This window comes from Gavia stellata, chromosome 22 (genome assembly GCF_030936135.1).
Source record: "Gavia stellata isolate bGavSte3 chromosome 22, bGavSte3.hap2, whole genome shotgun sequence".
In the NCBI taxonomy this organism is placed as follows: domain Eukaryota; kingdom Metazoa; phylum Chordata; class Aves; order Gaviiformes; family Gaviidae; genus Gavia; species Gavia stellata.
In genome coordinates this window covers 14,497,990-14,510,277 of record NC_082615.1, presented here as the reverse complement: position 1 = coordinate 14,510,277, position 12,288 = coordinate 14,497,990, and the positions used below count along the sequence as shown (strand labels likewise).

Genomic DNA, 12,288 nt, shown 5'->3' with positions numbered 1-12,288 from the left:
AAGCTGTGATGAAAGAAATTCAGAACATCATACTTACCAGATTTGTGCCCAACTTATTTATGTGAAAAGCTCACCGTAATTCGTGTTTAAACAGATACCACACCTGGAGTGCTGTGTCCACTTCTGGTCCCCACAATTGAAAAATGACACAGACAGACTGGAGAGGGCCACAAAGATGATCAAAGGGCTGGATAACCTGTCCTGTGAAGAAAGACTGAAAGAGTTGGGTCTTTTCTCCCTGGAGAAGGCTCAGAGTGAGCTCATTACAGTTTTCTAGTACATAAAGGGCAGCTACAAAGAGGATGGAGGCTCTCTTTTCACAAGGAGCCACGTGGAGGAGACATGGGGCCACGAGTTATAAGTTGCACTGGGAGAGGTTTCATCTCAATGTAAAAAAATTTTTTTTTTTTTTACAGTGAGAACAATCAATCACTGGAACAACTGCCCCAGAAACATGGTAGAGTCTTCATCACTAGAGGTTTTCAAGACATATTTGGGCAGGGTACTAGATAATCTCATCTAAGCTCCTTTTCCCATGAAAGGTTGGACGAGATGATCTTTCCAACCCGGGCTGTTCTATGTATATTATTGCAACAAAATTTGTAGCAATATTCCAATATATACATGTAGACATTAGTTTTATGATTGACATAATCAAGAAACATCTCATCAAGGTTTAACAAGAAAATGAGGTCACGGTTTACAATGCATGGTTTACAATATGCATTTGGCTTGTGAAAAAGTCCCTCTGAGCTCCTAATTAAAAAAAAAAAAAGTCCTTGAACAGTTTTGTATCCAAGATTGCATCACGTGTTTTGTTAATTGTTTTAAGCAAGTATATATTAACATTTGGGGGGGGGTGTTCTTGTAGACTTCAAGAAGAAATTGTAATGCTAAAAGCGGGCCAGGATTCTCATCTGAAATTTCTAAGGAGTCTGCCTCTAAAGAATTCCACATTCAATCAATGCATGGACAGGAAGAGAAATTGAGGGCACCGTTGGCCAAATTCCAGAAAGATGCAAAATGGTAAAGAAGACTAAGACTTTGTCTAAATTGACATTTACAACCAATCTTAAGAGTGCCCTGAAATCTTGACAGCTTTGTGTTTTAAAAGCTCGGCCATATGACACTTGAACCTGTCTTGAAAGCCCTTAAATTCTGAATGCAAGGTTTGTCTCATTTTGTGTGCCTCATATCTCTTCTTGCCCCAAGTTGGATGGGTGTGTTGATCAGCTGGAGGGTAGGAGGGCTCTTCAGAGGGATCTGGACAGGCTGGATCCATGGGCTGAAGGCCAATTGCATGAGGTTCAACAAGGCCAAGTGCCAAGTCCTACCCTGGGGTCACAACAACCTCATGCAACGCTACAGACTTGGGGACGAGTGGCTGGAAAGAGGCCCTGCAGAAAAGGACCTGGGGGTGTTGATTGACAGCCGGCTGAAGACGAGCCAGCAGTGTGCCCAGGTGGCCAAGAAGGCCAACAGCACCCTGGCCTGTATCAGAAACACTGTGGCCAGCAGGAGTAGGGAAGTGATCGTGCCCCTGTACTCAGCGCTGGTGAGGCCGCACCTCAAATCCTGTGTTCAGTTTTGGGTCCCTCACTACAAGAAGGACATTGAGGTGCTGGAGCGTGTCCAGAGAAGGGCGACGAAGCTGGTGAGGGGTCTGGAACACAAGTCTTATGAGGAGCAGCTGAGGGAACTGGGGTTGTTCAGTCTGGAGAAGAGGAGGCTGAGGGGAGACCTCATCGCTCTCTACAACTACCTGAAAGGGGGTTGCGGGGAGGTGGGTGTTGGTCTCTTCTCCCAAGTGACTAGCGACAGGACGAGAGGAAATGGCCTCAAGTTGCGCCAGGGGAGGTTTAGATTGGATATTAGGAAAAATTTCTTCACTGAAAGGGTTGTCAGACACTGGAACAGGCTGCCCAGGGAGGTGGTTGAGTCCCCATCCCTGGAGGTATTTAAAAGATGTGTGGATGAGGTGCTTAGGGACATGGTTTAGTGGTGGACTTAGCAGTGTTAGGTTTGTGGTTGGACTTGATGATCTTAAAGGTCTTTTCCAACCTAAATGATTCTATGATTCTTTCTGCAGCATGTTTTCGATGTATTTATATGCAGCAGCCTTTGAGGTTAGGAATTTTACCCTGAAAATCCAACAACTTTAATTCCTAGCTCTTTTGTATCTCACTTCCATTATTAGCAAATGGGAAAGATGCTGTGGATGATATTGCCAAGAGCAGTATCGGTGTTGAAGAGCAGTTCATGCTGCTTGAGCTGAGGTGACCTCCAAAGCTGATTCTAAATACCCATACAGATGGACCCTAGGGAGACTGCTGAGCTCTGAGCAATTAAAGTGCTTTTGTCCAGTAAAATACTTAGAGTGGAATAGAATGAAATAGATAATTTGGGAAACAGAACAGAGAAAGAAGATGAGGACAGCAAACAAAGCTGAGATTTAAAAAAAAAAAAAAAAACAAAAACCCACACAAAACATCCTCAGTATTTATCCTGCTGAAATCAACAGCTTTGCTGTGTATCATAGGTATAAACAACAACTGTCTCTAGCAGCTGAGCGAGAATGGATTCTGGAGCAGAGTAAAATGCAAGCAGAAATGGACTGGCAGCAGGTCCGTGAGAATGCTGAAAGTAATCGGTATCAGAAGTCAGAGGATCTAACACAAACTGTGTCTTCAGCAAGAGAGCAGGTGAAAATTTCAAATTAACCCTGTTTAGGAACCATTTGTTGCATAGAGAGCTATGGAATTTTTCCATCATTGTGTTCTTCAGGGGAGGCATGACTTCGGTCTTCTTTCAAAAATCTGTAAAACAGTAATTCTGTATTGTGCACAGCAGTTCATCAAATACAATTTGATCAGAGACCAGGTTGATTTTCATGGACAATCTCTAATAGCGGCCTTTTCTCCCTTGTAATGAAGTCAAGTCAGCTTGAGAGATGCCACTGCTTTTCTCTTGGCATTGTAGCAAAAGAAGAAAGACCCCTCTTTCTTAGAGCAGCCCCAGCCCAAAAAGATTTTCAGATCACAATACAGCTTGAATTCTATCAAGGGAACAATATTAGTCCTGGAAAACTCAAGAGTATTTTTGTATGGAAAAAAAATTCCTATTTTATGAAGTGTACAAGCTTCTGTTTCTGAAAAATGAAATACATGTTCATTGTTTAGAGACTATTACACAATGGGCTAACAATAATTCTTAATGATCAGTTGCCTAGTAAACTGATGGGTACAGAGGAAACACCTGCTTACAAAGTTTAGAATGCAGGCATTTATTCTGGTATTTTATTTTACCATTGTCTTCCCAAAATGATTCATAGGCATCAATAGGTGTAGCATAGGAACACGTCTGAGAGGTATATCAGCGTCCATTTCTCATACAGAAGATGAGACAATGAAGCCAAATTATTTTTCTGTGAAGGCAGTTTTTGACAGAGCCAAAAGGGATATGCTTTAAGTCCCTGTCCTGTGATTTAAAATATCTTTTTCTTTGTTTTTCTTCCTTTTTTTAATTCTTTTTTTTAAATCTCTATACCCTTTGTCCTTGCCAGACTGATGTCCTCTGCTTTCCCTCCCTTCCCTCATTCCTAGGTTGAAGGTGGTCTACAGGAAACAGACTACAGGTTGCATGAAGTGAAGACTGTTCTTAATGCTTTGACTGTTGAGAGAGAACAGACAATACAAGCATCGTTTAATCACCCTGTTTTACCTGAAGGGGAGAAACAGGTTAGACAACACTTAATGTCTTGACTTGGATTAATTCATTCTGAGATGACAACTTTACGGGGCTTGTTTCCACTGGATTTCTTGTAAGCAGTTCGTCTGTTTCATATGTTTAATTCAAAATATAGACATATCTAGCCTGGAATACACATGGATTAGGTGTCACAGGCTTCATTACAGCTCTGATCCATGACTTGCTGGCAAAAGGAGCAAGCTGGATGTAGACAGTTGTGCCAAAACAGGACAATGTACTGTACCATCATGGCACATCAGAATGGGAAGAATTAATTTCTGGAATGTTCCTGAGGCTCTGTGTTAGTTGCAATTCAGGGTAGATTTTAAAGTTGTAAAGTTAAAATTTTAAGGCAATGCTTCAAAATACTAATTTCCTGGCTGTTTAAAATTGTCTTTTATTTTAGTATCACAAACTGGTTTTCCCTTCATTGCTACTTATTAAAATACATATATTAAAAAAACCCCCACATTCAAAATTGCAAACGTAACGCTGTTTTGAAGCCATGCTGGAGGATAATGCATTATGAGTAGAAAATTGTCTTTTGTAAAAGAACAAAAGTAAAGAGTGTGCTGCAGTGCACCCTGCTGGGCAGCTACAGATGCTCAACAGTGATCAGTTAAGAGTGTATTGTCAGAGCTTGCTGATAAGAAACATCAGTGTTAAGCAAGCCTAGTGGCTTCTGAAATCAGAAAGTGTTGTACTCAGAAAGATACTTCCTGAAAACAATTTTTATAATAAATTACGCAAAAGTAGACTGCTAGCAAAAACTTACTATGGAACAAGTTGTTTTTCCAATTTCATTTCAAACTGGACTGACTTTTAGTCAAATACCAAGAGAATCTGGGTTGGGGAGGGGTTCTTTTACTGTTCACATTCACTGTTGTCTTCCACTGTAACTGACTGTTACTGTTGTTGGCAAGACTTTGTTTTTGTTGTCACACTTTCCTTTCTGTTGTTAATATACTCTGTTTCTGTTTTGCACTTTTGGCCTGTAGGATAAGCAGTACCCATCTCAGCAATTTTTGTCTCTGATTTATGTGAAGGGCCATTGCTTAAAAAAACAATTCAAAAAAATCTATTATTCTGAACTAGAACCTTTTCTCTTAATTTTTCTGGACAAAATGAATTGTAAACAAACGGGGGAAAAGTGACAAAGTTTAAAACTGGTGAAATTTCTATCAATGAGCCTTCTTAAAGAAGGGATAGTATCTTGGCTAGACTCTGGTTCAGACAACTGAGGCAAGAAAGACTAAAGTTTAAATACACCCTAGTACAGTATCTTCAGCATACAGGTCCTTTCAGATTGGTCTGAGACCCCATGAGAGTGCTCAAAATATTGCAGTAGTCATTCTTGGCCTTTAATTAAGCAACAGAGATGTGAAACACACCAGCCTAAAAAATCTTGCTTGTAGCTGATTTTGAGTATGACTTAGGTCATGTCTGTCGAACTGGAGCATGCTAATAATACCATACATGTGCACAGATAAGAAAAGATTGCTTACAGTAATTCTGGAAGATTACGTGGTCTTCTGTCTAGACTCTTTTCCACTAGCAAAAGTCTGGAACAGTTGTATTTCTGGTTCAAACTGTGGTGGTTCATGCGTATGTTGTAGGTTGAGCTGAAGTTCTGGGCCCCAAAATTCAGAACACACCTGAGTGATGTATTGGTACCTACTGGTGCCTTTCCCTTCATGCCTTTTCAATCTCCCTTTCCCCTCTCTTCACCTCAACAGCCTTGGAGAGATTGTAAAAGCAGAATAGAGATTATCCTCATGTTCTGCATGCCCTGTACTGTTAGGGCAAAAGGAGCCACAGGAGAAGGAGGCTGTAGGGCAGCCGTTGTCTTTATGACAGGGAAATTTAATTTGAAGGCCATTAGTGTTCCAGATCACACTTTCAGATCACACTCGCAGAACAGACTTATGACTGGGGAAATAAAGAGACTGAAAAAAGTGGGGAATGATGGAGAAGACAAAAAAGGAGTAGTGTTTGAGTCTGTGCAAGGCATAAATGTTGAGATTGAAGTATTTTGCAGACACGTGTCTTATGTGCAGGGCCTCATGGATTGCCTTTCCCTGTCAAGAGGCAGAACTGCTGCTTTGCGACAATTTCGGGTTGAATACAAAGAAACATTTTTTAGGCTCAGAAACATAAATCAGCAGCATTCGATACAAATATTTCAAACACATTAGATGGTCTTTTCCTTTTCAAAAACATCTGGACTGGATGGTCTGCGAATTAGGATTCATTTAGTGACTGTAGGAGTGTATATTCCACAATTGCGGGGATTTCTAATACTCCTGTACCAAATAGTATCTGCATTTCTTAAATGACTGATGACAAATGTTTCTATCAGCTAGAGAGGATTTTACAGGGGTGGAATCTAAATTCTGCATTCTCTGTTTGGATGAAACCACGGTTATGATACACTGCCATCAGTCTAATGTGACTTCTTTAAAAATGTTTGCAGTCACACTTTGTAATGAAGAAACAGCAGAAGTAAATAATGTTGGGACCCTAATATCCTGGTCCTTATATCACATTGGTCCTACTAGAATTTTTTCCTGAAGATTGTACTGGGATTTCAAGTGACCAGGAAATGTGTTTTCCAGTCAATGTCTGTGTGTTTGGGGTTTTTTTTGTCACATCTGGTTTTCCTTTTTGTGCTGTGTGCAGCCCATGAAGAAAACACTGAGCAGTTCCCCTTCAAAAATTTAAGAAACAGAGTGATTCTGGGATGTATTACTCTATAAGCAAGCTGCTCATTTTATTAATTTAAATTAGTTTTTTTACAGTAGTTAAAGCAGCTGTGGCAATCTGGGTTTTGTCAGCCTCTTCAGTTCTGGAAGTCTGTAAGAATGACATTTGCTCATCAATTCATACTTATACCAAGTATAATTCCGAAAGTCAGGCTTCAAGGCCTTTGTGAAGGCAGAGCTTCAATCATTATCTGACAAATGTTCCTTTTACATTGATCGCTGTTAGCTTATCTGTAACGAATGCGCAAAAGGAAGACCTTTTTAGTTATTTTAGAATTGAAGTGCTTAGAGGTTTTCTAGATGTTGTCTGTTGTGCAGGTTGCCTAGATGCAATCCATACGCTCTTTCCCCTTTTCCAGTTTAGCAAAGGATGTCCAGCCTCTTTATGTTGTGAACAAATGATCTCCAATGACACTTTCAAGAATTTGGCAGGTCAAAAAGGGGACTGCTGTTGAGCCAGTAAGTTCTTTAAGGAGATAGGTTACCCATCCGTGGAAGAGATAGAGATAGCACACTTCAAAGAACAACAGTGATAAAACAGAGCAACCTCTGTGGCCATCCTCCTCCCCATGTCTGCCTCCTCACCCATCTCAGGTTCTCATCATAGCACTTTTTTCCCTGGCAAATCCCCAGAATAACCAGATCTCTGTCTTTTCTTCCTATGGTTCTTTTCTCCCAAGTCTGTTCATGGATTGAAAGTATTAGGATCTCTGTGTGTGGTGTTGTAGAGAGAATATGCATTGCTCATTAATGAAGGGTTATTATTGTGTTGTACTTTTATTTTACAGATATTTCAGTATGATGATAAACGTTCTCTCAGCAAAGATATTCCTACCTTGGAAATAAAAAAGTTGCAGGAGCAGAATGCCAACCTTCGGGCTGCTATTGCACAAATGAGGAAAGAAATGGAGAGTCTTGATGAGCAAACATTGTCCTCTCTTCCTCTGACAGAAAACAGACAGCTTGCAGAGCAAGGTGACAACTCTTGCCACAGAACTCTAAATTCAGTTAAGGAGCTGTAGCGGTTGCAGTCATGACCTATGAGGGCTACCCGACCCGCGGGTGTGTAAGATCGTGACCGTGGGGTTCTCAGGATTCCATAATACAAAAGCACACAGAGGTCTGTGATTCTGAGAATTTCTTTATTACAAATTACTATAAAACTGTTATTAGTAAAAACAAATATACATGCACACAAACACTATAAGTCACTACAATATTACCACTAGGAAAGCAAATGTGTATATATATTGCAAGAGTAAAGCAAATATATGTATATTACAAGTTACGACAGAATTCCAACTAGGGAAGCAGGTATATAGAATCATAGATTCACAGGATGGTTTGTGTTGGAAGGGATCTTTAAAGATCACCTAGTCCAACCCCCCTACCATGGGCAGGGACATCTTTCACTAGATCAGATTGCTCAAAGCCCCATCCAACCTGACCTTGAACACTTACAATGGTGGGGCATGCACAACTTCCCTAGGCAACCTGTTGGCAGTGTCTCACCACCCTCATAGTAAAAAATTTCTTCATAGGAGAGGTGTTCTAGCCCTCTGATCATTTTCATGGGCCCCCGCTTTGACAGGTCCATATCTTTCTTACAAACCTTTACCTGTGCATGTGCCTATAAATATGTGAGGTGTTACTGGTATGATGCTCACCAAACTGCTCCCAGAAGTGGGGATAATGCACAATGGGGAAAAAAAGTCTCACTTCAAAGGTGACCCATATCAGTGAGTCTGGAGTCAGCCAGGCATCCCCACTGAGGGTCTGGTCTGTCCAGGAGACTGTGTGCAGGGAAGCTCTTGCAGAGAGACTCATTTTTGGTCGGTAGTGAGTTACTTTTTATATCTTTTTAGTGTAGATATATAAGTGGTCACAGGGTATCAGTTCCAGGTATAGTTGTTGCTGACTCCTGTTTTCCTGGAAGGTCAGTTTGTTATCACACTTTCTTTGTCCTGCACCCATCAAGCTTTCTTTGTCCTACCTACTACGGCTGAGTGCTAAGGAGATACCCTTCTTTGTTCGTATGTTTGCTGGGTGGCCTTTGTGGTGGCTCTGTCAGGAAGTTAAAAATTTTAAAACAACTCAATATTAAAAAAATACTTTCAAATGCATCCCTTTACCAGATATTGTCACACATTAGGTGGGTGATTTTTAGCAAGTCTTAGAAACATTTCAGTATATCATGTCTTACACTTTCATTTTTACTTGTTTTCATTATCCTTCATGGAAAAGTCAAAGGTGATAACATTTAAAAAACCCAAAAACTACAGAAGGTAGGTCCATTGCAACTAGATATATTTTGTAGTAGATTTCTGAAAATTTGTTCAGTTTGGTTTTGACTGGCTCTCGTGCAGGCCTGTTTAGAGACAAAACTGGATTTTTTTCTTCATAAACATTCTTGTGACTTTTGGAAGTCTGGAGAAAAGAGGAAAGTAAGCCAGCGGTAACTTGGTAATGGAATAACCAGCTCTGATTTGTTTTTTTTTTTTTTTTTAAATAGGCAAGGTATAACTTTTTCAAGGACATTTTTTATTTCTGTGAAATAAGTAGTCCTGTGTCTAGCCCCTTTTACCAATTATGTAAGTGCAGGTAGATAGCTGCTTTATACATCTCTGTGCCTCGTCTATGTAAACGCTGAATTCCAAATTGCTTCAAACTATTCCAGAGCCACCATGCATTGTTTTCTGTATTTCAGAAAAAATAAGATGGGTTTGGTGAAAGGTATTTTGTTGTACCAAATGTTTTGCTGTCGATATGCTTCTCTGTTTTAATTTTGCAGTGAGACTAGATCTGTGTGTTACCAGTTTGCAGAATTAGTTTTAAACTGTCATTTGTACAGTAGCATGAAATCACGAGCTAATCAAGTGTGCAGGCATTTTTAATAAATATAAGCATATTCTAGTTTTGTTAATAATAAGACATTAATAACCAATTAAAGCAAAACCTCTGTTAATTTTAAATAAAAAATTCAAGCATAGGTTTTTGTCCCAGGCAGCTAAAGTTAGTCCATTGTTTTTTGAAGATGTTATAGTCCAATATGTAAAAGATGTACCGCTGACAGAGTTTAGCATTGTCCAAGAGAAGCAATAGTCTTTGTCAGCTGATAAATGCAAGTTTTCAGAAATGTATTATCCGTTTTCTTTATGACTGAAATACTTTATTCAACTAAAATAATCTTTCTTATATCCCTTTTAAAAATGTATAGAGGTTATATTCAATCACTAAAAGAGATGATAATGTTAAATCTGAAATTTTTAAGACAATGGGAGAGCAACTTGGAGGGGCGCTTCTGGTTTCCAGAAAGTCATCTGTTCTTTTCCCTGACTTGTCCATATACATCAATATGTTCAGACTCACATTTTTACTGGAACTAAAAGAAGAATTTTTCAGGATTAATTTCCATTTATTTTTTATTTTTTTCAACTGTAATTGAAAGAAGCTACTGTGTCTTAATGATTCTTGTTATACTCAGTGTTACCAGTTTCCCAAGAATGATTAAATAACGCAGTTTTGGAAGAAATAAAAACTTCTCTGTACTCCTTACCCATGAATTGACCTTTCTAATGTGTTATCTCTAGTTACTTCTGTATTTTGTAGCTGACTGATGTTTGCATATTGTGAGACTGTACTATGTTTTATATTTCTTCAGCTCTGTTTACAGTGTATCTCCTGAAGTGGTATACGAGTATATTAATGAGACAAAGTTCTGAAGCAGCTGTTGCTATGAAAGCCTAAACTCTGTGTAAATGCATATATATTCATATTATACTCCTCTTCTCTTTTAGGCTCATTGTGCACAAACAAAATTTCAACTGGAACCACTTTGAGCAATATCAAAGTCAGCTCAACTAACTTGGATTATATAGTAAACTCAGACGTGGAAAAGGTATGAAGAGGTTTAAACTACCTACAACATCTGTATGCACGTGTGTGTAACTAAATACATAGCATATTATCTTTGTTTCAATAAATATTAAAAACTGAAGCAATATACGCTTATGTGGTCAGTTAGTAATGAGTGTAAGTTAGATAAGAGCCAGCAATGATTTTTTCAGCCAAACTTATGCTCCTTCTTTCTAGGGAATAAATTTTGACTAGTCATTCCCTGGCACAAGTCACTCCTGATCTTTCAATCCCTTCTTGATATTTTTTTTTCCACTTGCAAATTCTTAAACTACTGTGTATCACCTCTTCAAGTTTTCCATTGTAAATCCGTATTTTAGCCTTTTTTTAAAATGCCAAAAATCTTTCAATACACCTGGTAATAAGGTGAATAGAAAGGACTGTGTCGCTACTGGACTCTGACGAGAAGGTCCTGTGCAGCCTTGGTTGGAGACAGAAATGCAAATGTGATTGCATGCTCGGTTAGGGGGGTGGGTGGCTTTTCCTGGGAGAACCTCGTAACTACCTGCTTGCGGGGTTCTCTTCCGCCAGGCCCATGCTACGGGGCAGCGTGGCTGTGCCGGCAGGGCCAGTGGCTGCAGGCACCCACTCACCAGCACTCGGGCCCCACCGGTGGGACGTCCGGCCACGGTGGGCTCCCATGCATGCCCTGTAGGCCGCTGGGGAATGACTTGGTCTGACCAGGAGAAATAAGTGAGCACCAACGTCGGTTCGGAGCTCTCGCCACCCACAAAGGAAAAACTCTCTGGCTCTGGGAGCATTTTTACTCAGTTCTAGGGTTTACAAATGTCATTCCTATTGTGTTATTTTAAAGGGTAGGAACAATATCGGCATTAAAGCGTGACAGAGGCATCTCTCAGAAAAATAATAAAGGGATTGAAAACTGGGACAAATATCTAATACTATGTAAGAAGTAAGTCACTATATGCTCTCCCCTTCCTGTCTCCCAGTGATTTCAAGGTGTAGTAAACGGAGTCTAAAGTAACATAGGTTAAAATACAGTTAATAAATAAGGGGTTTCTAATTTTCAAGTAATCTGTAAAATCTACCAGTATCTGTTTCTTGCTTTAATCTTACTGTTAAGACTCACCAGTAACCATCTAAGTTTGAGAAAATGTAAACAAAAGCTAAGTAATAAATAAGGATAAGAGGTGCTGATTACATTAAAAGCTAAGAGCTTTAAGAGCTGAAACAATATCATTTAAATAAAACTTTGGAGCCTTGGGAACCTTGTGTGAAAACATGCACAACCCACCAGGTGCAGACCATGTTTAATCGTAGTTGCATCTTTTTTGCTGAATATAGAAGATTTGTTTGTTTGTTCCTGCTGTCAAATTTTATTTAGGAAATCATTGTGTGCCAGTATAGACAACACTGGTTTGTTTTTTTTTTCCCTTCCCCTCCCCCCTGCCCCCCCCCCCCCCCCGCCCCTTTGGCCACTTCGAGAATTAGGTGAAAATTTAATTTTGTACCAACTGTTCTTTTCTGTTGCAGAAAATGTTTTATGAACTACTGTCCAAGATGCATTCTCATTTTCTTCCCGTTTCTTTAAGTGGGGATAGAGCCTTAAAAGAAAAGTAGAGAGTAGCTTTGCCTTGGAGACAGTAAGATAGGAACTGAACATTTTCTGTGCCAGAGGTTAACCCTTTGCTTCATGATGCTAAACTATAATTGAATGCTCAGGGCTGGATATGAGAACAAAAACATTTTTCAGGTAGCCATGTGCATCTTCAGTGTGAAATGCTGAATTACTTGTGCTTTATCTGTGTAGGCATGTAGTAAATAGCAGATGTGCAGGCCAAAACTTGAAGTGAACAAAATGCTGGAACTGTAGTTAATGCTGTCTTCACTGATGTCGAACTAT

General features: G+C 39.6%; 1 protein-coding gene across 1 annotated transcript in view; it reads left to right on the top strand.

Annotated features, from left to right (window-relative positions):
• Positions 1–12,288, top strand: part of CCDC57 (coiled-coil domain containing 57) — a 45,605-nt gene that overhangs the window by 15,605 nt on the left and 17,712 nt on the right. The window contains 4 exon segments of the mRNA XM_059828409.1: positions 2,540–2,702; positions 3,603–3,737; positions 7,298–7,484; positions 10,307–10,407. Coding sequence (XP_059684392.1) covers positions 2,540–2,702; positions 3,603–3,737; positions 7,298–7,484; positions 10,307–10,407 — 586 coding nt within the window.